The sequence below is a fragment of the Heterodontus francisci genome, chromosome 5, assembly GCF_036365525.1.
Source record: "Heterodontus francisci isolate sHetFra1 chromosome 5, sHetFra1.hap1, whole genome shotgun sequence".
Lineage (NCBI taxonomy): Eukaryota > Metazoa > Chordata > Chondrichthyes > Heterodontiformes > Heterodontidae > Heterodontus > Heterodontus francisci.
The window spans coordinates 55,645,578-55,670,490 of record NC_090375.1 but is presented as its reverse complement, the minus strand read 5'-3'; the positions used below and the strand labels follow the sequence as shown (position 1 = coordinate 55,670,490).

Below are 24,913 nucleotides of genomic sequence, written 5' to 3'. Positions count from 1 at the left end.
TCTGGGAAAGGAACCTGCCACCTCTAGCTGGTCTGGCCTACATATGATTCCAGTCCCAAACTATGTAGTTGACACATTACCCTCAATATCAAGAAGTGGGGCTACTCCACTTGCTTAAAGAAACTATAAATGGGCAACAAACATACAGCCTTTACCAGTGTCAACCAAGAAAAAAAAAATTCATCAATTTTATAAACGGGGTTACAGACTAAAGTTCAGAATAGGGAAGGTGAATGAATTTAACCACTTCATAAAGAAAGCAGTAAATATGTAGAACAGTCTGTGCAGAGAGCCGAGGTGAAGAGTGACAACAAATTAAAGGTGGCACTGGATATTTAGCAGAGAAAGGGATTGATGGGTTTCAGAAATAGTATAATTTGCAGGCTTTTTGAAACCTTGGGAGTGGCCAGATGGACAACACTAGTTTCTCAGAGCTCTGTACATTCCTGTATTCTACTATTTAATTTGAGCCACAATTACAAGATTGAGATGTAAGAAATTAGCATGGAAAGAGGCTTATAGAAATTATTTCCATCCAGGGACAGGATCGTTGGTTCAAACAGTGTAAATGGGTTCAAGGACCATTTCTAGAGAGAGAAGGGACTGAGAAGCATGGGTGTGTAAGTGATACTTGAAATCATCGAAACGGGACAGGTTTGGTCAACCTGGCGGTGTTTCTCTGTTCCAAAAACTTCACATAAATATATGAAATAGTTCCCAATAAAATGTCACTGCTCAACTTCTTCAAAGATCTTGACCAGTATCCAATTATGAAAAGGACTGGAGCTTATAAAAGAGGTTCTGTAATGGGAGTTCAGGCCTCCACCTACTCTGGGAACTGCTTGGATGCCGTTACCAGGGCAGCCTACAAATTCTAGAGCAGCCCTGTTCATCAATCAAAAGTCAGTACATCAAACTAACATGATGGCAGAAACTGCAGCAGTAGGCAGCTCACAAGAACTGTATCTGACTTTGTACAGCAACGTGTTCTGCATTAGTGAATAAAAATGCTTCAGGATTGACACAAACTCTTTTTAAATATTGGAGCGTAGGAATGATCAGGACCAAATCACAAAATAGAGTCAGATAAAGAATTGCATATGTAATTGAAGGAAAAATATACAGGGCTTTGAGGAGTATCGGGCTACTGGCCAGCTCTTTCAAAGAGACAGCACAGACATGATGAACTTAATGGCTATCTTATGTCTGTAAGATTCTATGAAGGAAGGCCATTTGACTAATCTTAATGCAACTGTCCAGAAAGACCATACAGTCCTCCCCATCAAGGCATCCTACGACATGACCTGGACCTTTATTCCATGTGCTGCTAAGTCTGTTTCTGGCATCAGTCTTATATTGATACCATTGGAAACATCCACAAAGTTTGGAAAACACTATACACTACATGATGAAGGGTCACTGACCTGCAACGTTAACTCTGCTTCTCTCTCCACAGATGCTGCCAGACCTGCTGAGTATTTCCAGCATTTCTTGTTTTTATTTTATTATACACTACATCAGCTCTTGTTCCCCTTATTTCACTTTCTCAGCCAAAAATCCACCCAGTTCCCTGTTGAATTTGTTAGTGCTATCTACCTTGACTGCTTCTGTACATTCACCACCCTCTGTGTTAAGTCCAAACTGTCTGTTCTTCCTTTCTCTGACGTGAAGTCTGTGCTCCCTTTGATGATTTTGAGCATTTGATTAGGGTTCAGTTTAAATTTAACCCATAGAATCTTGTACATATTAAGATTTCAGCCTTCTTTTCTTTGGCATAAACATTCAGAATTTTCCTCTTCATGGCATAATCTGAGTGATGAGTGGAGAGCAGATTTGGTGCTGGCAATTGAAGTTTAAAACCTTCCCTCCCACGCTCCACTCATTTCACCACTCAAGACTTTCCATCTTCTTTAAGCCAACTCTAACTTTTATGCCAAGATCATGTGTGTTAGGAATTTTTATTTGGGGTGGGAGAGGTCTATCTAACCACTGCTGTAACTTCGGTGGAAAGTCTGAATATCCAAAGTTACAGCAGCCAATCCGGAGACCCTCCCCAAGGAAATTCCTGATAATTAGCTGCATCTTACCACTGAATTTCAACTGTGAAGCTTCAGGTCCTCTTGCTCCGGTCTCTGGAGCTCTCTGCTAGACTATTATATTCTCTACAGTTTAGAAGAATGAAGGTGATTTCATTGAAGCATATAAAATTCTTAGGTGGGGTCGACAAGGTGGATGCAGGAAGGAGGTTTCCCCTGGCTGGGGGCTGTCTAGAATCGGGGGACACAGCCTCAGAATAAAGGGTAGGCCATTTAGGACTGAAATGAGTAGGAATTTCTTCACTCAGAGGATGGTGAATCTGTGGAATTCTCTACCGCCGAGGGCTGTGGGGACTGAGTCATTGAGTATGTTCAAAACAGAGATCGATAGATTTCTAGATATTAAAGATATCAAGGGATATGGAGATAATACAGGAAAATGGCATTGAGGTAGATCAGCCATGATCTGGTTGAATTGCAGAGTAGGCTCGAGGGGCTAAATGGCCTGCACCTATTCCTACGTTATAATCCTAACTCCATTCCTTGTGCTCTGACAAGCCAGTGGTTAAACACATTGCACCCCTTATGATACTGCGCCACACAGACAAGCAACGTCTCAGGTTTAATCCTGAATTAAATCTTGATCAGCTATACGAGACCTCAACATCTCTGGATGAGGGGCAATAAACTCCCCAAGGTTCTTGCTCTCCAGTGATTCCTGCTGGAAAGTGCTAGTCTGAGGAAGTTAGACAAGGCCAGGATCAGGCTCAGGGATTAACAGCCCTCCCAACCTCACCATACAGGTGAAGAATGGTCACCTGGCTGAGTATCAGAGGGTGGTGGCCAGCCCTCCTAACAGGAAGTTAGTCAGTGCTCTTCATCAGCAGCAATGTAGTGGTGATGTTACTGGTCAAGTAATCAAAATACATAGACTAATAATCTACTAAATTCAAATCTCACTACTGTAGTTTGGGAATTTGCATTCAATTTAAAAAGAAAAACCTAACTTTCACTAATTTTTTTTTTAGGGAAAAAAACTTGCTGCGCTTTCCCAGTCTGGCCTATATGTGACATCAGTTCCACACTGACAGGGGTTGACTCTCGCTGCTCTCGGAGGTGGCCTAGCAAGCCACTCAGTTGTATTAAACCGCTACTCAGCGGTTCAAGAATGCAGCCCATCACCATCTCCGCAGGGCAATTAACGGTCGGCAATAAATGTTGGCCTTGCCGGCAAAGAGAATAAATTTTTTTTTTTTAAACTTTGTTCCTTGCAAACAGACATGCAGAAGGAACCAGCACCTACTGGACCAAGGTCGAAGGAGAGTGCCTGGGGCTTGCAGGGAAAGGCTCTGAACCTATCCTTGGGAGCATCTAATAAATCTTCTAACTATTTCTGTGTTCTCGAGACAGAGATGGAGTCAGTAGCCTTCCGCTGTACCCTGTTGCTATGCCACCCAGAACACAACACAGGAGAACTGTGTAAACACATGGGCAAGGCAGCCATAACAGACACATCTAAAAACTTTCAACGCAGCCTCTGTAATGTGGTTTGTAGATTTATTTCGGTATTTATTGTATAAAGCAAACACGACACAGGCAGAGTGTATATTTCCATATAGCAAATCAGTAATACGGTACTGAAAGTAAGAGATTTAGTAATGCCTGCTCCACATTACAAACCCTTTTCCTAAACACAGAGAGTCTGTAGACAATTACCTGAAACCGCTTGAAATTTGAGTCCCACTATCGTTATAATCAACGGTTGATCTTAAAGACCACACAAACAAAAAAAATTGACGACGTATATAATTCCATCTGAAAATCAGTGCTGTAATTTGCAGAATGACCCTGTCTGGCAGGAATTCTGTTTCCTTTATTGGTCTGGCAGTGCACTTCTCAGGAGCATCGAGTAGAAGTTAAGTCAGGGGTGTCCAAACTTTTATTTTTGTGGGCTGCATACCATGGAATCCCTCAGGCCACACAATAAGTAGAAAACAAAATGCTGAACACAAGCAATATGCCGAATATCAGTCTCCCAGAGGCTAGACTCAGAAGACAGACTTCATTTCTTTTTTGCAATTAACAAATAAAAACCTACATCCACACACAAGGCAAGTTACAGACTTTCTGATGAAAGGTCACATACCTGAAAGGTTAACTCTATTTCCCTCTCCACAGATGCTGCCAGACCTGCTGTGTATTTCCAGCATTTTCTGTTTTTATATAAGACTTAAGTTGTCTGGATTTGGTATGCTGCCACAGGATTGCAGGACGGCAAGTCACATACCGCCAGATAGCCAGGGACCACATAGCGGAGACTCCCGACCAGATAGCCAGGGACCACGGAGCAGAGACTCGTGGCCAGATAAACAGAGACAATGAAGCGGAGACTTGCGACCAGATAGCCAGTGACCATGGACAGGAGACTTGTGGCCAGACAGACAGGGCCTCACGGCCAGATAGCCAGGGGCCATGGTCCGGAGACTCACGGACAGGTAACCAAGGACCATGGACAGGAGAATCGCAGCCAGACAGACAGGGACCACGGAGCAGAGACTCATGGTCTGACAGTTAGGGACCATGGGCAGGAGACTCAAGGCGAAATAGCCAGGGACTATGAACCAGGTGCTCATGGCCAGTGATCAATGGATCATAGTCTCTACTATGATCATCGCCCATCTAACTACATTTTTTTTTAATGGAAATTTCAACAATGACGTTGATAAAAATAAACTTTAAAAAGCAAACTGTGAGGGAACTTAGTAGGGAAGGAGTCCCCTCAACTCAAACACGTCGCTTCAATCCAGTCCACGCTGACTGGCGCCTCTCTTTTGGCTGGTCAGGTTCTAAGTGAAAGGAGATTGGAAAATTTACAGCAGTTTTCTGGTGGCTGCAAATCTACCATACGCTACCCACATACATCATTAAATTGGCAATCTCACTCACTGAGGCCACAGGGTGTGGGGAAATGGAAATGTCACAGTTGGTGCAAGAATGAAGGGTTCTTCTGAAATTAGGAATAAGGCACTTTGTTGGGCAGATTAAGTGGAAGCTTTGCATATAAACCCTGCTAAATGTGATAAGGGAAAGTCCACAGGCTGATGCCAGGTGTATAACATGGATGTCTTACACTGAGCAAGCATGTTAAGAATTAAAAATAAAAATACAAAAAAGAGGGGCATCACTGTGCAAATTCAAGAGGCTTGAGAAAACTTTATGCTCCCCTTACTGTTGCAGCCGAATGTGTAGCTCAACAAGTGACAAACACTTAACAGACAAAAATAAGACACGGTTGATCCCTGCAGTTAGAAGCAGGATCTATGAGGGAACGAGATAACCTGGCATCTTCATTCTTGAGAACATTATATAGCCTACGTATAAAACAGAAAAAAAAGTAAGCTTGGAACAATATTTTCAGATAAGCTGGGCTGCAGAACAAGACAGCACAGGGTCAGTGTTGTGAACAGATAGGTTAGGACTGGCATCAGGAAATATTTCTTTACAACAGAGAATGTAATGGGCTGTCTAGAAAAGTTGTTAGGGCCAAGATACAGAATCCATGTTACACAGCCAGATGGAAAAGGCGATATTTATGAAGGCTGAGATCAATGGGGAAACAAGGTGCTATATATAGAGGATAAAGTGCTGTTGAAGACCAATGGGTCTTGAAAGTTAAGAACTTGCACAGGATTCTAGTGAGTAACAGTAGATTGGGTACAATTACTAGCAGCAGCTTGTTAATGCGCTTTGCAGAGTTGAAAAGCATAATCTTCATGTAAGGGTACTGCCGCTCCAGGCAGAATAAAAATCCAACTACAGATTCTGCAGGGATCACATCAATATCCACTTTAACAGCAAAACTTGTGGCTTTAGCATTTCTCGCGATAAAACCTGACATGTAATTAGTAAACAGATGCAGGTCACCTTCATAACCATTTTGTCTCTCTCTACCAGCTCCCTACCCTTACTCATACCAAACGGTGCCTAAAAGCACAAGCTTCCAGGGCTTCAACTATTTTCAGTCATTATCTGAAGTCTTTCTCCCTCCTGCACCTCCTCCTCTTCTCAAGGCTTTTTGTGTGGAGGAAAGGGCCAGTATGAGCAATTGATCCTCACTCTGTGCCTAACTACCCACACCCATCCACAAACAGACTTGACATGTTGCTGCACATGGATAAGCAACCCGCTCAATGTCAATTATCCAGCATTCCATTTCCTAAATTTGGAAGCAAACAAGATCATCCGCAGCACGCTCAAATCCCTGTAAACAATGAAAATGCAACACCCTAATATTAAGCACTTCTATCCATTGCATATTTCTGATATGTCCTAATATATTATAATTCATAACAAGCAGTTGAGACATTTTAAAGTTATATAGGAAATCCTGTCAAATAGGCCATGCCAGTGCATATATCCCCTCAGTGTACAAAGTGCACCATTTCTACTCATTAAAATCGAAGTGCAATCTATATCCTGGGGTTTATCAGGATAGTGATGGTGAGGGATGGTGCACTAGTTAGTCCCTGTCGGTTCTACCACTTTTTCCTTTACATCTCCAAAGCAAAGCTGTACGCAGTCACAGTGCTAACTACATACCCATGCATAAAAGTATAATTGGGAACAATTATCAAAAGGAGAATATGTTAACTAGTAATACATTATATTGGGAATAAATATTATGCTTACAACTTCAGCAGTAAATCTTCTATATATTGGCAACCTAGTAAAGCTTTTTTGAGGCCATGCACCATCCTAACGTATGCATTTGCAGCTAACGATTGGTAAGAGTAGGCAGCAAATTAATCCTATAAAGAGACACCAAACATAGAGCAAACTCCCAAAAACACGATCAAAATTCCAGTTGTATACCATAAAAAAGACCCAAGCAGTCCTGATAGGACTGTTGGAATCATACTTGTCGATGCAGTATTGACATTCTGCCCTAGATATCACTAGCATGCTAAGTAAATATTGCAGTGCTTATTTAGCATATTGGTACCAGTACACTATATACTTGAAGCAACACATTTTAACTTTGTTCTTAATGTCTTTTGTGATACACTCAATTCTTCATTTTATTGCTTCACCACTACCGTTACCCTTGTGCTACACACCTCAAACCTGTCTTTTCAGGTACAACCCAAGTTTCAAATGATAAAATCATTGTATTTTTGGATTTATTTACCCCACAGTTCAAGTGCATGGTATGAAAATGTCACCCACACACCATTTACTGAAATCCTAGTGGCACTATGCTCACAGACTACACCACTCACTCATACAGCAATGACCAAAGTTTCAAATCTGTCTTCCCCAGCCCCTAAGCATGGCCTTGTTACAGCCCTAATTATGACTCAATCAAACCTGTTCTTTGAGGCATGAGATGAAATAAAGAGCCACAAACACAGGAAATCTGAAATTAAAAGGCAGCTCTATGAGAATCTCAGAACAGATACATCTTGGTGGATGTGTCTCACTGGAAAAATTAACCTCTTTTTCCCTTTCATACACTGCTTGACCAACTGCGCAATATTGGCGCTTTCTATTGATCTCTGGTGGATTGGATTCACCAGGTATAGCCTGAGGAGGAAGCATGTGGCAGTGAAATCTGTCTAAGTTTCAAACTGTAAGAGGACACTTATTGGCAAACTAGCTCTGCATGACTTCCCCATGCATGCTAAAGCTATGGGGTGTCAGCTGTAAATTTACAAGCAAACAGGAGGAAAAGCATTCTCAATACAGAGGTAAACTGGCTCAGGGCACTTCTACCTATATTCCTAAAAAAAAAGGCCATATTAATGTACTAATAAAAATTCTACATTCAATTATGGTTTTAAGCAAGCTATGTTATACAGATTGCAAATCAGAATAGCATCTGAAAGCGTCTTGCAAGCTTTCCTACCGTTGGCTAGACCTTTATAGTGTTGAGCATTAGATTGCAATACAGTTGCCATGGAAATGGTTTCTGATTGACAAAAGCATTTTCCTGGTTTCTCTTTGACATGTTGGTGGCAAGGCCTTTCTAAGGCCAAGACAACAGAACTGCAGACTGGCCACAGACTATTTCAACAATTTATATGAAATTTGTCAACAGTCCTAAGCCAAGTACAGACAAAAATGTCCTTCTCTTCAAGGTTTAAGGAGTGGTCGAGCCCGATTGACTGCCATCTGAGCCATTGTTGTTCCAGCTCTTTGAAGCATTTTCTCCAAATGCTTAGGTTCTGATTAAGAGCGAGCCACACCGAATATGACTGAACACTGCAGTATTTGGTCAGCTCCAGTTCTACAGGAGTTTCCGCATTCGTCTATGGCTCACGTTTATCCGGGATGTCGCCTGGTCTGTGGAGGAGCCGATGACATCCAGCACTTCGTCCTGGCGCTCCAGCTCAGCTTCAGTGTCCAGCGCGATACTCTTCAGCTTCCGCAGGATCTAAAATGAAAGCAAAATATAAGTGAATCGTTCCTGGTGTGCACTAACACAGGGACTCCAGATGTGTTCAGTACATACAGCATGGATTTCTCTCTTCCACTCCCTTTGTACCCTACAGCAGCTGGCAGCTTACTTCAATGTAACAAAACATCTCAGGGCACTTCATGAGAGAGCTGGATGAATTGGGGAAAGGTAACTAAAAGTACATCTGAAAAGATGAGATTGGAAGAGATTTCCGGAAAGTGGAGGTGGTGGGGGGGGGGGGGGGGGGGGCGGGGGGAAAGAGAGGTAAGAAAGGTAGATGGGTTGAGAAAGGGAATTCCAGAGTGCAGGGCTAGGATGGATGACTTAAGCAGAGAGGAGGTAGATCACAATATTCCAGTTATAAATACAGTAGGTGCAGGTTGGGACAGAGGCCTGGAGCAGGCTCCACTTGAGCTGTGCAGTACCAGACAGGGATGAATTTTTCCAATTTCTGCCACACTTCTACAGGAGCTCACAGGGACACTCATTAAAAGGTTAGATAATTCCAGCTATTAATTGGATTGTTCCCTTTTCCCAGTATGCTGGGAAAGATATTAAATATTCCAAAGCTGTAATGTTCAACAATTTGCATTTATTTGAAGTAGAAAATCATGACAAGGTACTCCACAAAAGCTAACCAGACAAAAATAGACTCCAAGCGAAAGAATGAGATGATAAGAGGGCGGCTAAAAGCTTGTTGAAAGAGGTGGGTTTTAAGGATAAAGTTGTGCTGTGATATGCCCCATTGATTATCTAGGCTCCCTTGGATGAGGTTCTGGAAAATTACCAAGACCAATGGAACTATACCACAGTGAGACAGAGTACTTTCGGGGGAAGTGGAAACTGGACTAATAAATCAATGACTCAATACTGCTTAGCTGTCCATATACTGAGTTGCCTTTTGGGGTAATACCAGCTAGTTTTGGCAGCTTCAGAGTCTTGTCTGCTGGAAATGCTTTTCGCAACTGCACTTTTCATTGTCACAATTAAAATGAGACAAAGGAACAATATGGGGTACAGCCCCAAATGATGCTTGCTGTGGAGGTGTACAAATGTCAGAGTTTTTAAACTCCATTAGGGATTGCTTTACTCGTCAGTTTCAAAGGAAGCACTGGCATAACGTATAAAAATAATTTTAAAATACACAGACACAGTTTCTTTGCTGGTAGATGTCAAAATAAACCCTGCATTACAAAGAAACAATATCATTGCATGAAAATAATTTGAATTTAAATACAAGATTTTTCAACAAAGAGAAGTAGAATTCAATTCCAGATTGAATACAATCATTCGGCCTCTAGCTCCATTTCTGCAGGCACTGCTTGCCTAGTGCAACAATGCAAAACACTGGGTGTCGAACCAGCATTTTGTAACTTACAATGCCGTCACTAGGATTTCAGTAACATGCAGAGTGTCGGTGTGTTCATACTCTGTCCACTTTAACAACGCAAACTTCAGTTGTGTCCTAACTGCATTTCAAATGGACGATGGAGTGCGGTCATGGGAGAAAATATGACCTGTGATAGCAACAAACACGCAGCAATATAAGAAAGATAACATTTTGGCTGATAGCAACGACCTACAAACAACAATGAGATGAATGCCCAGTTCATCTGTTTTTAAGTGGTGTTGGCCAGGGCACTAGGAGAATTCCCTGCTCCTCTTTGAATAGCAGTATGGCATCTTGAATATCTACCTCAACCACTTGGACAGGTAGTGGGGTATCTCCTCCAAAAGACAACGTTCCTTTAGTGCTCCAGTGCCACTGAATCAGAAGGTGTGAGAGTTTAATCCACACCATAGAACGTGAGCATATAGTCTAGGCAGTCACAGGGTAATACTGAAGAAGTGCTGCACTGCCAGAGGTGCCATCCATTAGTCAAGTTGTAGAGCCCCCAGCTGCCCGATCCAGTGGTTCAATCCAGTGTTAAAAGATCCCAATGTTAGAAGAAAAGGAGGAGGTTCCTCTCTCAACCAATGCCATGCAGGAAAGAGTGTGTGCTGGTCATTCTCACTGCTGCTTGTGGGATCTCCAGCTATTAAAAATAGCTGTCACATTGCTTCTATAATAGTCAATGAACCTCAAACTAAGTCGAGGACTTTGAAATACTTTGGAGGATAAGACAACAGAAGTTTATGACACAGAAGGAGGGCATTTGGCCCATAACATCTGTGCTCACTCTGCTAGCACAATGAAAAACTAACCCACTGTCCTACTCTCTTACTCTGCTTCCAATATTTATTCTTTTCCAATAAAAGATGCAATATTCTCTTCCTCAAACACTTCCTATGGCAAATGATTCAATGCTCCAAGAACACCATGTCAAGAACTTTCTTCTATCTGTTCTCCTCAATAGCTTAATGACAATTTTAAATTCATGGTCATCACTGCCTCCCCAACCAAATAATCTTTCTCTATTCACCTTTGCCAAACCTGTCAGAATTTTAATACGTCTATTCAATTTCCTCCTTGCCTCCTTTAGCCCAGTGAATATGGTAAAGCACTGTATTAATGTGAGTCATCTATGTCTGTTCTTAGAGTGTGTGGCAAGACAACCGGCCTCAGTGAAGGAAATTTTAAAATCTTAGTTGCGGCTGGAGCATCTGATTGCTCTAGTGACCTGCAGTGGGAGTCAGGAATGTGATATAATGCCCTCCATGGTAGAATGGTCTGTAGACACTCACTATCTGGGCTTGTGTTTGAAGAATGGTCACTTAGGTTAGCAGGAGGCACTGGGTATCTGTGGAAATGTGGCCCAGCAAGCACTCAGCAGCTTCAGAAAAATAAGTCCCTCTTCTCTGTTGGACTGGGTGGTCGGTATTTAGGAGTAGGGCAGAAAGTTATACGCATCAGTGTTCGCACATAAAAATTTTGAAAGAAAATTTAAAAATACAGAAAACAAAAGCTCTGCTGTTAAGGATCACACTGTGCTACTCCTCATCGGACTCTCAGGAGATGAACGGGAGTGCAAGACATATGAAAGCACGTTCTATCCCAGCACCGGTTGCCACCACCAATATCAATCTGGCCTATGCTTACAGGAGCAACCAAATGCTTCAAAAGGGGCAACAGAAGTCAATACCTGATGGGAGGGAAGGAGAGAGAAAAGGAAAGGGGGCACACACAAATGGGAGGTCAGGCAAGAGCCAGAGAATGATGTAGCACAGAAGGAAGCAATTCTGCCCATCATGCCTGTGCCAGTTCTTTGAAAGAGCAATCCAATTAGTCGCACACCCCTCCCATTTCCCCCATTTACCTGCAAATTTTTATCCAATTCCCTTTTGAAAGTTCTTCTTGAATCTGCTTCTACCACCCTTTCAATCAATGCAATCCAGACCACACTGTGCCATGCAAACAAAAATACCTCCTCAGATCGCCACTGGTTCTTTTGCTAACTATCTTAAATGTCTGTTTTCTGGTTACTGGTGCACAAGAGGAGGAAAAAGACCCCGCTGATTACAGAACAAAAAATTGCACAAAGGCCTCCTCCTCCTGCATCCTTTCCACTCCACTCTGACCTGTATGAATTTTAAAGCCGATATACCACATCCACGTCCTACAGATATGACTATATATCTTACTTTTAATAGGTGTGCAGCACAAAACAAAACTGCCACCACACTACAAGAAAACCCCCTTCCCCATCCACATCATTGTGTCTCTCAGGTCTCCCAGAAGCTTCCACCAGATCGTTCAACTCGTGGTGAGCTACACCAAAGGAAACCCAACAGTTTTAAGATGAAACAGCAGCAGCGATCGTGTGGGTGGAATAGTCAAAACAAGCCTGCCGTGAATCCGTACCTTCACGTAAAATCTGAAAACCACCATCCCAAGCCTCACCCCAATCAGTGTCCTCATCAATTTTGTACTGTTATCCCCTAGCTGTGCTATCATAATTTTACCTCTATATTGTGTTTTTTTATGTTTTGGTGCTAACTGCCCCTTTAAATAGACGAATCAAGAACCTGAGCTTCTCCCGCCAATGAATAACATGGCTTCTAATACTGTTTCAATGCTTCCCATCATCTTTCAGTGCCTAACCAGCTTAAACAAAAAAATTATGATATTTGTATATAAAATGTTTTATTGTTTAGTTGGGATTTTTACAGGAAGTGTCTCTTTAAATTCTGTTCAGCCTTCAGGTTCATTCTGCGAAGCATTTTTTGGTGTCCTAGTTAAATACACTAGTGTAGTTTTAAATAGAGGTGAAGAGCTCCAGGTCAGCATAATGAGGTCTGGAGGTATCTAATGATTCTGCAAACATGATGACTCTTGCAATCCTTCATTTATTCAGCAAGAGGAAAAGTTTACTCAAGCCCATCCCAAGATTTACAGTGCTTTAAAAAGTTCAGTATTTCAGCAGGTCTGCTTACGGAATGCATTTGGAGCCCTCTGCTGTCTGGTTTTATCAATCACTTCTTCATAGGAACTTGCACACTTCAGTGGTAAGAGGGAGACCGCTCAAAAGGAGCAAGAAAGAGCTGAACAAATAGAATGAACTTGCATTTATAAAGCACCTTTCAGGTCTCAACATCCCAAAGCACTTCACAGCAAATTAAGTACTTTTGAAGTATAGTCACAGTTATAATGTAGGGAAGTGCACTACACCTGCAGGCAATTTGCACACAGCAAGGTCCCAGAAACAGCAATGAGATAAATAGGCAGATTTTTTTTTAAAGGGTTGTTTAAGGGATAAATGTTGACTTTGGACCAGACAAACTTCACTACTCTTATAGAAGCTTATACAACAGATGAAGGCCATTCGGTCTATTATGCCTCTGCCAACTCTTTGAAAGAGCAACCTAATTAGTTCCACTACCCTGCTCTTCTTTGAATGGTGTCACAAAATCCTTTGTGTCCACCTGAGAGGTGTCTCCTTTATCTTTATACCCATGGACTTTTTGCTGAAAATCACTCTGCTATAAAAAAAAGACCACTCTCGCACCCAAGTCAGAAAGTGGTGGGCTCAAGCCCCACTCCAAAGACTTGAGTACATAACCTAGGCTCACACTTTAGAGCAGTACTGATGGAGTGCTACACTGCTGGCTTTTGGATGAAATGTTAAACTGGGTCCACTTGACAGATCCCATTTCAGTATCTCAACAGCAGAGGAACTCTGGCCAATATTTATCGCTCAATCGACATCACGAAAAACGTTAGTTTCACTGCTGCTTGTGGGACCTTGTTGGACACTAATGGGCTCTGCCTTTTTCTATATTACAACACTGACTACACTTCAAAAGTATTTAATTGGCTGTAAAACACTTTGGACATGCTGAGGTCGTGAAAGGCTTTATATAAATGCAAGTTCTTTCGCTCTTAACTGAAGGAACAGGGCGCACAGGATAGATACGGGGAATCAAACTGCAATCAGGTGCTAGGTGCTAATGTGGCACAGCAGTAGAGGTCATACTGAGTTATCAGATTTCAGAGAGTGTGGCAACAGGACACGACAACTGGCTTCTGTGCCCTGGTGCTACGCACAGTATGGTATTGTACCTTCAACACTCACTATCTAGACTCACAGATGAAGAATAACCACTCAGGAATATTAACAACGACAGCTCATATTTCAAAAAGGAGTCAATGGGCTGAATTTTACCCTCGTCGGACAGGAGCCGTCCACCGACCGAAAAGTCTGTGGCAATCCCGCCTCCGCCTGGCATGGGGATCCAGTCCAGATTTTAAGGTCCCCAGGCCTTTAATAGGTCTGAGGCGGGACTTCCACCTCATTAAGGCAGGAAGTCCCGCCTAATGGAGCCGGGAGCGGTGGCCACTGCTGGGACACAGCTTCGCAAAGAGGAGGAAGGACGGCCCCGGGAAAAGGTAAGTTTTAGGGGCCTCGCCGGGGGTGATCAGTCGGGCCCAGGCAAGGCAAGGGCGGTCAATTGGCGGGTGAAGGACGTGCTGGACACTGGGGGTGGTTGGGGCATCGGAGGCGGCCCTCCGTCGGGCACATGCCCAACCAGGAGGGCCTCCCCCAGGCCAGAGAGCCACCTGCTTTTGTCAGGCGGCTTTTCTCGTGCCTGGGCTGCCCAACCGGCCAAGAGTACAATTCCCGTGGCGGCGGGTGAAGGCCCTTAAGTGGCTGTCAACTGGCCAATTAAGGGCCTTGATTGGCCTGGGGCGGGCGGGCCATTTCCCGCCGCCTCCCTGCGTAACATAGCGGCGGAGGCGGGAGCAGGTCAGGAAGGGCCCTCCAAGCCTCCCACTCCATTTTACGCCCCCCACATCCACCATCCCATTCTTTGGGGAGACGTAAAATTCCAGCCAATGTCTTTATACGAGTCAAATCACCAGAAACTTGCTAGCGTAAAAAAAACTTTGAATAGAAGGCAAGTTTGTACGAGACAGAAACTAAGCATTGTACGAAACACAGCCACACAAGAGCAACAGAAGGAGTGTGCACAAGAGGTAGTCGGAGGGAGAGTACACATATTCAGGAGGGCAAAGGGGACAAGGGTCAAGACAAAGAGCTCATACACCCTCTTAATCCCACATCTGAAATTCTGCAAGGAAGAACCTGTACGAGTGAAAGAAAATATGCATGAAAAGAAGAGAGAATCCAATTGTAAATAATTAACTGGTCATTCATCTCATTGTTGTTTGCGATATGCTGCTGCAGAATAACAGCTATATTTGCCTCCACAGAAACAGGCACTGCCCATGAATAAATAAATCAGCATGAAGAGTTCTGAAGAAGGGTCACTGACCTGAAACATTAACTCTGCTTATCTCTCCACAGATGCTGCCAGACCTGCTGAGTATTTCCAGCATTTCTTGTTTTTATTTTATATTATATGAAGAGTTCTGGGATGTTTCGATGTCCCAATAAGACATTATATAAATATATTTATTTTATATATTTCATACAATAGAAACAGCATAGAGGCTGTTCCCCTTTTGATCTAATCAACGAAAGAGAGTAAGTGAGCAAGAATGACAGAGAGAACACATAAGCAAGAGAATGAAAAAGCAAGAGTGAATGAAATATAGTAGCAAGGACTCTCCACTTGACAAAGAAATAAAATCACAGAAAGGCAAGCAGAGAGGTCAAGTAGCAGATAATCGCACCAGCATTTTGTCCTGTCATGGTCCACTACCTTATCCAACTTTGCCGTCACCTCCTTCTTACATGGGTTTAATGTTCAACTCTGAAAGTTAGTTTTCACCACTATCAAATATTCTTAAGAAAAGTAACAATGATTTCAAAAATGGACTTTGCATTCTGCTACTTAATAGAATCTACACAAACAATGAGGTCTGAGTTTGAATAATATTAAGCCCATAAATGAAAAACATGGGCAGAATGCACTCACCTGTCTCAGCTCTTGAGCTTCGGCCTCTGAGACTGTCTGCTCAGATACTTGCTGGGACATCTGTTCACCGCTCGCTGAAACAGGATGCATAACTCTATCCAAGAAGCCAGTTGCTGCAGAAATCAATGCAAACACGGGTCATTTGTTGCTATTTATTGGGATCAGACTGTACCAGCAGGAACTGTGGCCAGAATTTTATGCCTCCCGCAGGAGCGGGCTGAAAGTGGGGGGTGGGGGGGTATAAAAATGGAGTGGGAGACGGGAGTTTGGTGGGGGGGGGGGGGGAGGAGAGAAAAGGGCTGCCGTTCTTGTCGCCTTCCCGTCCCCACTGCAATTTTATCAGCAGCGGGGGAGGTGACAAATGGCCCGCCCATCCTAGGCCAATTAAGGCCATTAAGTGGCCAAGTAATTGCCACTTAAAGCCTGCCTCCTGCCACCACTGGTACATTACCAGCGGTGGGCAGGCAGTTCAGTATCTCAGAAGGGCGCCCAGTAAAACCAGACAGCCTCCTTGTGGGCTGTGGGGGAGCCCTCCTGATCGGCACACAGTGCCAAGAAGGTTTGCCACCCTCCCCCGCAGCACAAGCCGTGCACACTGGAGCACCTTCCCCCTCCACCCCCTGCCACAACCTCAGGGGATTGTCCCTGGTGGGGCCCCATACACTTACCTGAATTCTGGGTCCTCGCCCATGTTGCCAGTCCTGGCTGGGTGCAGTCCCAGTAGTGGCCATCATTCCTAGTGGTGCTGCTGGGACTGAACATGACTGATTAGCTGGTAGCTCTTGTAGGCGGGACTTCCTGCCTTAGAGTCCCACCCAAGGCCAATTAAGCGCCTGGGCCACGTAAATTTATGGTGTGGCTTCCAGACTCGGCAGAGGCGGGCTTGCCACCGACTTTTACTGCCAGTGGGCAGGGCCCCCAGCCCAACATAAAATTCCAGCCTGTGTCTAGTTCCAATCACTTAGACACAAGGAACACAACCAAGCCCTGAAGGCCATTCAAAGAAAACCCAGAACAGATCCCTAGCATTTAATTGTGAGGAAAGGAAGGGGGAACCTGAAAGGTGGAGATGAGAAAGGGATGTTATAAGATTCGTAGAATAGCAAATAATATAGAAAGATACATATACACCACTACTTCAGGTTAAACCATGGCAGGAGGGCAGGGAACAGTCCCAACCGCAGTCCTGAATTTGCCTTTCAGTAGATTGGAGACGGTTTACACAAAAAGTGCTTGAGGCAGAATGGACCTCTGGTCCAATCAGTCATGGAAATAAAAATCAAGAAATGTAAAACGAGCTGCCAATTCATTATCACCCATTTTACACTATTACACAAAGTCAAACTTTACTCCTACAGCTACTCTCATTGTAGCATTGTTCCTTTGAAAGTTAATCTCAAGATGCACTGTGAAAATAATGCTGAGACTATTTAATTGCACCACATAGCAGTTTTAACATTTTATTTTCAAACTTCACATATTGTCCATTACCAAGACTGCATCTACTTACAATCCCATTAATATTGCCTCGATCACATTCATACCTTTAGCACCTCCAGGCCTTACTTCTCCAAAATACCCCTCACCAGCCACTCCTAGCTCCATTCCATACAAACTCCAACTCACCCATCACCTCGCTCCATTGGCACAGCAACAATCCTCATCTTTTATATATTCTTCCAGAGGCTCCTTCTGCAACCTGCTCCAGCCCTACATGATTCTCCAACATTGGACATCTTATGCATTGCCTATCTTTGCTCATGCTCTCTGGCTTGCTGCATCTTGCCCACTTTCAAAAGTCCACTACTTCTTTAACCAGGACTTCAGTTACCTCCTCATAGACACATGTGCTTTTATTTCAAACTTCTACCTCTCTCTTTTTCGTATGTAGGCACCAAAAGCCCATCATCTCTGTAGAAGAAAAGGTTTAGGGCAGATTTTATCCAGGATTCTTGAAGGAATGGAGAAATCACACTGTGATAATATGTTTGAGATTGCCACAATCTCGAAAGCTAGTGGACTAGCTATGGGGCGGTACAGTGGCTAGCACCGCAGCCTCACAGCTCCAGCGACCCGGGTTCAATTCTGGGTACTGCCTGTGTGGAGTTTGCAAGTTCTCCCTGTGTCTGCGTGGGTTTCCTCCGGGTGCTCCGGTTTCCTCCCACATGCCAAAGACTTGCAGGTTGATAGGTAAATTGGCCATTAGCAATTGCCACTAGTATAGGTAGGTGGTAGGGAAATATAGGGACAGGTGGGGATGTGGTCGGAATATGGAATTAGTGTAGGGTTAGTATAAATGGGTGGTTGATGGTCGGCACAGACTCGGTGGGCCGAAGGGCCTGTTTCAGTGCTGTATCTCTAAATTAAACTAAAACTAAAACTAAACTAAAGTTACAAAAGAGATGTTGTACAGCCAGTTTAGATAACTACTTTACACATAATATGGAGTGTGTGTGAAAAATTCAAAGATAAGTATTGGAAAGAATCAGCGGTTAAGAGAAATAGGTTTTTGGGAGAGACCACATGGACTTCAGAGTCTTGTATTTTCTTATGTTTACTAGATCCATATGGCTGTAAACTTATCTCATGTTAGAAGCTAACTTATGAAAATATCTGAATAAATGGCCCATTTCTGTTGCCACATCACAATGAAAATTGATACTAAGGCCTTCTCAAATCTCTCCTGCAACAGGCGTTTCCACAAATTCAAATTATCCAACCCTGATACTAATTCAGAAACAAAAATACATGGCAAAAAACAACTGTTAGCACTCCCTTTGCCTTTGTTCCATGACATCTTTGTCATTTAATCTCTCCTGCCCTTTGCCCTACCACACACCTTCCCTTTTGTTGTTCTTCCCCCTCCCCCTTTTCACTTGCTCAAAGCCTATTCCATTTCTAACCTTTGCCAGTTCTGATGAACGGTCACAGACCTGAAACGTTAACTCTGTTTCTCTCTCCACAGATGCTGCCAGACTTGCTGAGTATTTCCAGCACTTTCTGTTTTTATTACAAAAATACATGGGGAAGGTTTTCTACAAAGGAATGCAGGTGAGCCTCTGGATTCTCTCTTCCTTGATCATCATTATGGGCACCACTAATATAACCTGTGTTGTATCTGATGCAAAATAAAAAAGATAAATCTTATTCTTTGTCACAAGATCTTGGTCAACTTGGCCAGCACAAATCTTCCAACCAGCTGAAGGGCAGTGGATTATTCGTAACCAACTTTATACAGTATTGCCTTACCCCAACGCTGTTTCAAAGAAAGGAAAAGCAAAGTAAAAGAAAAGGAAGTTGCACTGACATAGCACCTTTCACGATCTCAGGATGTCTCAAAGTACTTCAAAAATAATTAATTGGTTGTAAAGTGTATTCACAGCAGCCAATTTGCATGCAAATTCCCACAAACAGCAATGAGTAATGGCCATATAATCTCTTTCAGTGATGTTGGTTGAGGGATAGATAGTGACCAGGGCACCAGGGAGAACTCCCTGCTCTTATTTGAATAGTGCCAGGAGAGCATGCATCCATCCGAGATGGCAAACTGGGCCTCAGTCATTGTCTTACCCAAAAGAGCCAATTCCTTATCCTTCTGGGTAGTAGATGCTGTGGGTTTGGATGGTGCTGCCGAAGGAGCCTTGGTGAGTTGCTGCACTGCATCTTGTAGATGGTACACACTGCTGCCACTGTGCATCGGTGGTGATTGGAGTGAATGTTGAAGGTGGTGCCAATCACCTTGTCCTGGATGGTGTCAAGCTTCTTGAGTGTTGTTGGAGCTGCACCATTCCAGGTAAATTGAGATTATTCTATCACCCTCCTGACTTGTGCCTTGCAGATGGTGGATAGGCTTTGGGGAGACAGGAGGTAAATTACTCACCCAGAATTCCCAATCTCTGACCTGCTCTTGTAGCCACAGTATTTATGTGGCTGATCCAGTTCAGTTTCTGGTCAATGGTAACCCCCAGGATGTTGATAGTGGGGGGTTCAGCAATGGTAATGAAATTGAACATCAAGGGGAGATGGTGAGATTCTCTCGTTTGAGATAGTCATTGCCTCGCACCTGTGTGGTGTGAATGTTACTTGCCACTTATCAGCCCAAGCCTGGATGTTGTCCAGGTCTTGCTGCATCTGGGCATGGACTGCTTCAGTATCTGAGAAGTCCTGAATGGTGAAAAAAATTGTGCAATCATCAGCGAACATCCCCACTTCTGACCTTATGATGGAGGGAAGGTCATTGATGAAGCAGCTGAAGATGGTTGGACCTAGGATAGTACCCTGAGGAACTCCTGCAGTGATGTCCTGGGACTGAGATGATTGACCTCCAACAACCACAACCATCTTCCTTTGTGCTAGGTATGACTCCAAACAGCGGAGTTTTCCCTCTGATTCCCATTGACTCCAGTTTTGCGAGGGTTCATTTATGCCATACTCAGTCAAATGCTGTGTTGATGTCAAGGGCAGTCACTCTCACCTCACTGCTGGAGTTCAGCTCTTGTCCATGTTTGGACCAAGGTTGTAATGAGGTCAGGAGCTGAGTGCCCTGGCAGAACCCAAACTGAGCACCAGTGAGCAGGTCATTGCTGAGCAAGTGCCTTTTGATAGCACTGTCGACGACACCTTCCATCACATTGCTGATGATCAAAAGTAGACTGATTTGGCGGTAACTGACCGGGTTGGATTTGTCCTGTTTTTTTGTGTACAGGACATACCTGCAATTTTCCACATTTCTGGGTAGATACCAGTGTTGCAGCTTTACTGGAACAGCTTGGCTAGCGGCGCGGTTAGTTCTGGAGCACAAGTCTTGTACCTTGCAGATGGTGGACAGGCACTGGGGAGACAGGAAGCGAGTTACTCGCCACAGAATTCCCAGTCTCTGACCTGCTCTTGCAGCCACAGCATTTAAGTGGCAGGTCCAGTTCAGTTTCTGGTCAATGGTAACCCCCAGGATGTTGATAGTGGGGAATTCAGCGATGGTAATGCAATTGAACATCAAGAGGAGATTGCCGGAAATTTTGTCAGGACCAATAGCCTTTGCAGTATCCAGTGCCTTCAGCGGTTTCTTAATATCACATGGAGTGAATCAGGTTGGCTGAAGACTGGCATCTGTAACACTGGGGGGGGTCTCAGGAGGAGGCCGATATGGATCATCCATTCGGCACTTCAGGCTGAAGATGGATGTAAATGCTTCAGTCTTGTCTTTTGCACTAATGTTCTGGGCTCCCCCATCATTAAGGATGGCGATATTTGTGGCGCCTCCTCCTTTTGTTAGTTGTCTAATTGTCCACCACCATTTACAACTGGCTGTGGCAGGACTGCAGAGCTTAGATCTGATCTGTTGGTTGTGGGATCGCTTAGCTCTGTCTATTGCATGCTGCTTCCACTGTTTGGTATGAAAGTAGTCCTGTGTTGTGGCTGCACCAGGCTGATACCTGGTTTTTTAGGTATTACTGGTGCTGCTCCTGACAGGCCCTCCATTGAATCCTTGGCTTTATCAATAGAGGCAGAGAGTAAAAAAGCAAGGAAATTATGCTAAACTTTATGAAACACTGATTAGGTCTCAGCTTGAGTACTATGTTCAATTTTGGGCATCACCCTTCAGGAAGAATGTCAAGGCCTTGGAGAGGGTGTAGAAGAGATTTACTAGAATAGTACTAGAGGTGAGGGACTTCAACTATGTGTAGGAGCTGGAGAAGGTGAAATTGTTCTCCTTACAGCAGAGAAGATTAAGAGGAGATTTGATAGAGGTGCCAGAAAGATCATAGAAAGAGAACACAGATTTAAGATAATTGGCAAAAGAACCAAAGGCAACATGAGGAAACCTTTTTTTTTTTACACAGCAAGTTGTTGTGATCAGGAATGCGCTGAAAGTAGGGTGGTGGAAACAGATTCACTAGTAACTTTCAAAAGAGAATCAGACAAATACTTGAAGGAAAAAATAATTACAGAGCCAAGGGGAGTGAGATCAATTAGATAGTTCTATTAAGGAGCCAGCATATGCATGATGGGCCGAATGGCCGCCTTCAATGCTGTAACACTTTATGATACTATGAATTTAAGCACCAGGTGACGCAATTTAAAATTTAAAAGTTAGGATTATGAGGTGATGTTAGACAGCTCCTTTTCCAGAGAAAGAGTAATCAGCTTGTGGAATAAGTTGCCATAAGAAGGCTATTGAAGTGAACAATATACAAGTCCAACAGATTACTTTTAGTCTAGAAAAAGTAAGAATCAAAGGATGCAATAAGACAGATGAGTGGGGTTTATCGATATAAAATGGGTGCGCATGTTTGGGTCCAAGACCATTTTCTGTCTCTAAATATTCTCACATGTTCCTAGTTTGATAACTTTTTATTCAGAAGTGCCACTGTATTGGGTCAGCTCTTAAACATACAAGCACAGTCACCATGGCCTTGAAGAACTAAAATTTGCCATACCTGCATTCCATATGGAGCCGCCCATGCTGAGGTTCTCAGAAACAGGGGAATCCTCTGGTCTGAAGAGTCCCAACAGGTCCTCTCTGAATTGCACTTTTTTGGAGTATTGTATTTCCACAATGGAAACAACATCAGTCATCCTTGCAGACTGCAAGGTAAAGGAAATGTCAGGCTTCCCAATGAACCTCTGGCGGACAATCATCTCATAAGGGCTCTGTACTTTAACATCATCGACCTCCTCCCGTCGGTACTTGTGCACAAGCTGCTCATTTGAATCACTGATTTCCAGCCCTGAGCAAAGGACCGCGAGTGTGCCCTGTTTGAGATTGGGGTCTGGACCCTGGGAGTAAAGGACAGGGACTTTCAATATCAAGCCTTCCTTCCCAAAAGCCTTCGAGGCACAGGGTGGGTATTCTGGCTGATTCTTGGTTTCCTGTTGAGCCTTTCGGGGGCGACTACTGAATGGCCACCACGGCGGAGACTCCAGCTCAGTTAGCAGTCTGTCAAAAGGAAATGAAAAAAAGATATTTAACTGGTTATCTCTTAACAGAGTTTTGATTTATAAAGCTGTTACAAAGACATGGAAGGGCAAAGAGAGGGTTTAAGCCTTATGTTTAGAACAGATCAATCTTCAGAGAATGCCTGAAGCGGTATTCAATAACTTGACTTAAACATTCAATAACATTAGAAATTAAGGGTGGTTCTTCTGATCCTCCATCCTAGATACAAAGATGTAACAAAGTCCTGACAGCAATATCTTAGGGCATGTATTAACCAATTAATTTTAATCTAGCAGTTATGGTACTGGCAACAAGAGGTCATGAGTTGGAAGGCCACAATGGCAAGTTCGGAAATTGAATTCAGTAAATCTGTGGGTTTGTACCAAAAGGAAACTTTGGGAAGCTGTCAGCTTGTTTTAAAACCCAAATGGATCACGAAAATCCTTCTGGAAAGCAAACCTGCAATACCTACCTGGGCCTGCATGTGGCTCCCAGTCCCACATTACATGGTTAACTCCCTTAATTCTCACAGGGTAATCAGGGGTGGATAATAATTGCTGACTTGACAGTGTCGTCCACATCCCGAAAGAAAAAAAAAATAAAATTTACACTGGCAGGAACCTGAAGATGTTTTTTTATTAAATCATTCTTGGGATGTGGGCATCACTGGCAAGGCTGGCATTTATTACCCATCCTTAGTTGCCCAGAGAAGGTGGTGAGCCCTCTTCTTAAACTGTTGCAGTCCATAAGGTGAAGGTGTCTCCACAATGCTGTTATTCTTTGTACCTCGGCATTTCAGAGGGAAGTTGAGAAACGGGTACAATGATGTGCGACTGGACTCACATTTAGGCACAATTGTGTCATACAGTCATAACAGGCCATTCAGCCCACCAAGTCTGTGATGACCATCAACCACCCATTTATACTAATCCGACATTAATCCCATATTCCCTACCACATCCCCACCTTCCCTCAATTCTCCTACCACCTACCTACACTCGGGGCAATTTACAATGGCCAATTTACCTATCAACCTGCAAGTCTTTAGCTGTGGGAGGAAACTGGAGCACCCAGCAGAAACCCACGCAGTCACAGGGAGACCTTGCAAACTCTGCACAGGCAGTACCCAGAATCGAACCCAGGTTGCTGGAGCTGTGAGGCTGCAGTGCTAACCACCGTGCCACTGTGCTGCCCTTACAACCAGTCAGATATTAGTTATTATTCATTCGCAAGATCTGGGTATATCTGGCAAAGCCATCATTTATTTCCCATCCCTAAATACCCTGAGAAGATGGTGGCGAGGTGCATTCTTTGTTGCAGTTTGATGCAGCTTCAGTCACTTCACAGTCAAACACATTGGTGTGGGACCGGAGTCACATGTAGTGCAGCTTGGGTAAGGACAGCAAGGTTCACAGGACATTGGTGAACCAGTTGGATTTCTCGGGGTCATCTTTATTGATACCAGTTTTTTATTTCCAGATTTTTAAGAACTGTATTCAAATTGTCAAACTGCTATGCTGGGATTTGAACACATGTTGTCTGGATTAATAGTCCAGTAGCATAACCATTACACTTCCGTACACTGAATAAAAATATGAAAAACAAAACCTAATTTTTGACTATTGGGGAATAAATATTAAAGTAAAATTACAAATGGATTTACTTTGAAAACGCAAGTAAAATTAGACTAAATCTCAAGGTTGAGGGACAAAACTGAATCTCACATTTCTAGGCACAAAACACAACTACACTAAACTGAAATCATAACAGAATGCAGCAGGATGAGCATCTTCAGGTTACACAAGAAAGGAAATGTTGGAAGAAATGCTCTCTGCATAAAATCATCCTCAATGTCCATTTAAAAAAAATCTCAACCTACAATTTTTGCACTCTAGAAATGATAATTCAGGACAAAATTAACTTAAGAAATGATAACTGGGGAAAAAATTAATTAGGAATGATACTTCGGAACATAATTAACAGTCACTTGGACCAATGTGGATTAATTATGGAAAGCCAGCACCGACTTGTTAAGGGCTAATTAGTGTTTAACTAACTTGCTTAAGTTTTTCGATGAGGTAACAGAGGGGGTTGATGAGGGTAATGCAGTTGATGTGGTGTACACCAACTTCCAAAAGGCATTTGATAAAGTGCCACATAACA

The 24,913-nt window shown here is 43.3% G+C and overlaps 1 protein-coding gene across 11 annotated transcripts in view; it reads right to left on the bottom strand.

Annotated features, from left to right (window-relative positions):
• Positions 1–3,588: 3,588 nt before the first annotated feature.
• Positions 3,589–24,913, bottom strand: part of snap47 (synaptosome associated protein 47) — a 36,277-nt gene continuing 14,952 nt past the window's right edge. For 10 of the 11 annotated variants that reach the window (XM_068031467.1, XM_068031464.1, XM_068031468.1 and 7 more), the window contains 3 exons: positions 22,251–22,750; positions 15,814–15,926; positions 3,589–8,469 (listed from right to left, as the gene is read on the bottom strand). In XM_068031467.1, coding sequence (XP_067887568.1) covers positions 8,323–8,469; positions 15,814–15,926; positions 22,251–22,750 — 760 coding nt within the window. In that variant the 3' untranslated portion in view covers positions 3,589–8,322. The remainder of the gene's footprint in view (positions 8,470–15,813; positions 15,927–22,250; positions 22,751–24,913) is intronic. The other variant, XM_068031473.1, reaches the window with a different exon arrangement.